Below are 5,245 nucleotides of genomic sequence, written 5' to 3'. Positions count from 1 at the left end.
TATATATATATATATATATATATATATATATATATATATATATATATTTACCGGAGTAAGCACATGAAATGTGCAACAAGGTGGAAAAAAGAGTACTCAAATACCAGAGGTATATGTATATATGTATACACACACACACATAAATATGCATGTAAGTATGTGTGTATCACAGTGGAAACTATTTACCAGATTTGAAAGTGTCTCTTAAACCTGAGTTTCTAAAAAAAGTCAAGATGTGAGAATAGTATTAGGAATAGATGACAATGATATACTCGTACATAGGTGGATGTTTGTGTGCGTGTGTGAGGGAGTGTCATACATAAGCCTGTTCAAAATTCATACATATGTTTTACATACACATACTCACATATATATATAATGTATGCATACACACAATTATATCCATGTATATACATACATACATATTGTATATATACACACAATTCTAAATATGTATGTACATGTGCATACACACACACAAACACAAACACACACACACACACATGGTTACAGGCTGCATTCTGTTCAATTCCAAAGAAACTTTTTCCAAGAATATTTTAAGTTCTATTTTGGAATTGTAAATTTTTATTTAAATAAATATTTTAGACTCAGTTAAACTTTCTTTGTGTATTTTATGATTGTGAATTGCTTAATTGTTGCAAACAATTTCAACTATACATGTGCGTGTACATGCATGCATACACACACACACACATATAATCTATGCTAAGCATTACAGATGAGATGACAGAGGGCCAAGATAATTGGCAATTTGTTGTGCTCAAAGATCCATCCATCGCAACAAAAATGATATCCAAAAAATCACTTACTATACTTTATGTGCAGGGCCCTGCCCCACCTCTCTTTCTCTCTCTCTCTCTCCTGTCAAGCATTTCTCCCAATTCTCATCTCCTAACACCTATCACTCCTCTATCTATAATACTGTTAGGCTGCTATAATTACCTGAGAGCAGAATCAACATATATTCTTTTCTACTCTAGGCACGAGGGGGAGGGGCTAGTCCATTAGATCGACCCCAGTATGCAACTGGTACTTAATTTATCGACCCCAAAAGGATGAAAGGCAAAGTCAACCTCAGTGGAATTTGAACTCAGAACGAGAATCAACATATATTACATCTCCTCTCATCTGTAATCTCCTTGTCTTCTAGTTACCATTCCCTTATTTCATTCAGTTTTCACTTTACAATGTCAAATATCTTTATTTTGTTAAAGCTATTTCTTGCCTCGATTTACTCTCTTCCAGGTTTTGTTTTCTTTTCTTTTTACTTATATAATTATTTTTCTGCCTGGAAACACCACTTTAGTCTGTTGACGTAATTTCACATCGGTCCTCTTGATCATGTTATGTTAGAGCTGGTCATCTAATAACAACCACACCAATATTTTACTTTCAAAATTCCAATGACAGTTAGTCAACCAATATTTCAATTTATATTGTGATTTCTTCCCATTTTTTCCTCTTCTTTTTCCTTACTAGTGTATTTTATGACAAATGTACACACCTTCACCTTACCTTCTCCTAACCACCCATTAAAATGTCTATATCGGATCTTATTTTTAAATCAGTTTCTATATGGTCTTAAGTTTCCATACAGCTGAAATCTTCCATATAAATTGTGTTTATATATTTTCTCATTTTTATTCTGTCTGTGCTTCTACATATTTCACTTAAAATGCAAGAAATTTTTTTTTAAATATTTAAAGAAGCAATTGAGATAAACAGTCTCCATGGAAAATACAATCATAGATGCTACATTTTCTTGGTGGTGATGTTGTTTATGTTTGTTTGCACATATCTCAGTATCAGTTTGTTGTTCCACTTGTAACTGTTACATTCAACAAACGTTTGCACTTGTTTAATGTGCATTCTCTTAAAAAAACTTATTATTATCATTATTTTTGCTATTGTTATTATCAGAATAAGTACCTTCAGATGTTTCTTCCAAATCTTTAGATTCTCAGTTTAAATTCTACCAAAGTCAGCTTTGCTTTTCTTCCCTTTTGGGTCAATATAACAAAATACTGGTTGAATATTGGAATCAATATCAACTAGTCTCTATCCTTTAAAATTGTCAGCTTTGTACCTAAATTAGAAACCGTTATTTTTGGTAGAAATTATTGTGTAGAATACATATTGTGTAACATTTTGATAATATTAGAAGACAGCTGAGTAGTAAAGTAAGTTGTACAAGTTCTGCTACTGAACTGAAAGTGTCCTGTATAAAATGTATAACATTTCTACCCTCACACCCCAAATCCTGTTCATTTCTGTTCTAAAGTCCTCAAATTTTGATAGCCTTTTTACTTCTTTTATCAAGCAATGTTTTAGCCATAAAGATTTTAAGAATTTCACAGAGTAGAAAAGGATTCATTAGAAGGTTTTTTTCAGATTACATACATTCTATTGTTGTTGTTGTTGTTGTTATTTTCATCATCATCATCATTATCATTATTATTAAGGTGGTGAGCAGACAGAATCATTACAGCTTTGAGGCATTTCCTCCATCGTTATGTTCTGAGTTCAAATGCTGCTAAGTTCGACTTCAGCTGTCATCCTTTGAGGATCAATAGAATAAGTACCAGTTGAACACTGGGGTCAATGTAATCAACTTACCCACTCCCCTGAAATTGCTGGCCAGGTGCCAAAATTTGAAACTATTATTATTATTATTATTATTATTATTATTATTATTATTATTATTATTATTATCATTATTATTATTATCATTATTATTATTATTATTATTATTATTATTATTATTATTATTATTAAGGCAGTGACCTGGTAGAATCAATAGCACAAACAAAATACTTAGTGGCATTCCATCCATCTTTACAATCAGAGTTCAAATTCTGCCAAGATCAACTTTGCACCAGCCGAACACTGGGATCAATGTAATAAACTAGTCACCTCCCACAAAATTTCAGACTTTATGCCTACAACAACAACAACAACAGCAGCAGCAGCAGCAGCAGCAGCAGTAGCAGTAGCAGTAGTAGTAGTAGTAGTAGTAAGCTGGTAGAATCATTAGCATACTGTTTCAGTCACATTTTGGGTATCTCTTGCTGCTGAAAGTATTATTTCTTTATTCTGTACAACATAATTTTTCAGATCCAGTATTGCAGCACCAACAGTGTCTTCTGCATTTGGTAATCCTCTACCAATTTCCTTTCTTGGGCGATAAAGTCGGCCAGTATTACTTTTAGGATGGAATGTGTTGTGCATTGTTAGAAGCTTTCTTTCTACTTCTTCTACCCATATTCTGGAGTTTGATCCTTGTCCATTTCAGAAAGGGGACAGAGTGTCTCAATACTGTCGTTGCCCATGTATTTGTGGATTTAGTGATGTTCCCTCCATTTAATTTTGTGTCAATCACCATTCTTCTAATTCTCCTTTTGTATTCTTTAATGACTTTCTCATTTTCCTTTTCATAATCTTGTCATCTTGTAACACTCCTAAGTATTTGTATCCCTCATTATTCTACAGAAAATTTAATGATGTTGTCTTGTGGTAATTTTATGCCATCAGACTTTATCTTCTGGACTCTTTTCATAGTTAGTACTGCACACTAATCTATCCCAAACTGCATTCCAATGTCTTCATGAAGATTCTCACTGTTTGTATCATAGAATCCAGGTCTAATCATTTGTTGTATATATCTCAAAGTCATCTCTATAAAATAGGTGATTTATTCTCATCGTGATTTTGGTAAACTCATAGACAGGCTTGCTGTAGCTTATCTTTCATTGCAAGACAAAACAATGATCATGAAAACACTTCCAATCAGTTAAGATTAGAAGCCAGGAGAGCCACTGCCTGGTATTTGCATCAGGCCATTATTATTATTATTATTATTATTATTATTATTGTTATTATTATTATCATTATTATTATTATTATAAACCATATAATTTATACTTTCTCTCACTGGCTTTTCCAGGGCAACAGTAATATTAGGTTATTTGCCACAAGAACTATTAGGGACATCAGTGTATGAATATTATCACCAAGACGATATTTCACACATGGCAGACATACACAGAAAAGGTAAGTTATCTCTTTTGCTCTCTCAGGCATACACACACACATGCATGCATGTACACACATGCACAAATATACTTGCACTGTAGGTTGCAGGAAAGAAGACTGCACTGGTATGGTTATGTCATGCATATGGATGAGAACAGCTGCATAAAATGTTCTAATTTCTAATTGTGTAAGGAACCTGTGGAAGAGGTAGACCCAGGAAGATGTGGAAAGAGCTGGTGAAATGTGATCTTCAGATGTTGAGCCTCACAAGTCAAGGACAGTGACCAGGATTTCTGATGAGTTTATGTGCTTGACAAGATACATCAAGCTAAGTGAAATCATGGTTGTGGTCTAGTGCCAGTGACATGTAAAAGGCACCTGTGCCAGTAACAATGAAAGGCACCTGTGCCAGTGACACATAAGAAGCACCCAGTACACTCTGTGGAGTGGTTATTGTTAGGAAGGGAATCCAGCCATAGAAAGGAAACAAAAACAGACTGGAGTCTGATGCAGCTCTCCAGCTTACCATCCAGTCAAACCCTTTAATCCATGTCAGCATGCAAAACGGACACTAAATAATGATGACGATGATGATAATATACTTAAATACATATACACACATAGATATATGTTTTATGTATTATTTATACACACACCCGCACACACACACACACAAATGAATGACAAGGGAACAGGAATTACATAATTAACTTCATTAGCTTACAGCTGTTCTGGCTATAAGAAGAAGTGCACTCAGAGCTGAGTGTTTAGTACACTGCACCTTAAAGCAGAAACAACTGTAAGCTAATGAAGTTGATTACATAATTCCTGTTTCCTTGTCATTCAATGATTTTATTATGTGCTGTACTATTCTAAAGAATATGTATATTGACGTCAAATGATTGGTCATTAGTACTGCTTCACCCGAGAAAAAAAATATATATATATATGTATTCCTTCACTTGTTTCAGTCATTTGACTGCAGCCATGCTGGAGCACCACCTTTAGTCAAACAAATCGAGCCCAAGACTAATTCTTTGTAAGACTAGTACTTATTTTATCAGTCTCTTTTGTTGAAGTGCTAAATTACTGGGATGTAAACACACCCACATTGGTTGTCAAGCGATGGTGGGGAAACAAACACAGATATACACACACAAATATATACACATGTATATATATATATATATAT

At 33.7% G+C, this 5,245-nt stretch overlaps 1 protein-coding gene and 1 long non-coding RNA gene across 4 annotated transcripts in view; one reads left to right on the top strand and one right to left on the bottom strand.

Annotated features, from left to right (window-relative positions):
- The window catches only part of LOC106873181 (basic helix-loop-helix ARNT-like protein 1), a 789,862-nt gene that overhangs the window by 744,919 nt on the left and 39,698 nt on the right, over positions 1–5,245 (top strand). For all 3 annotated transcript variants that reach the window (XM_052969590.1, XM_014920418.2, XM_014920416.2), the window contains one exon: positions 3,965–4,071. In XM_052969590.1, the coding sequence (XP_052825550.1) occupies positions 3,965–4,071 (107 nt within the window). The remainder of the gene's footprint in view (positions 1–3,964; positions 4,072–5,245) is intronic.
- LOC128248369 (uncharacterized) overlaps positions 1–5,245 on the bottom strand; it is a 34,170-nt gene that overhangs the window by 7,709 nt on the left and 21,216 nt on the right. The gene's annotated exons all lie outside the window — the stretch shown is intronic.

Source organism: Octopus bimaculoides, chromosome 7 (genome assembly GCF_001194135.2).
Source record: "Octopus bimaculoides isolate UCB-OBI-ISO-001 chromosome 7, ASM119413v2, whole genome shotgun sequence".
Lineage (NCBI taxonomy): Eukaryota > Metazoa > Mollusca > Cephalopoda > Octopoda > Octopodidae > Octopus > Octopus bimaculoides.
This window is presented reverse-complemented; position numbering and strand designations above follow the sequence as displayed.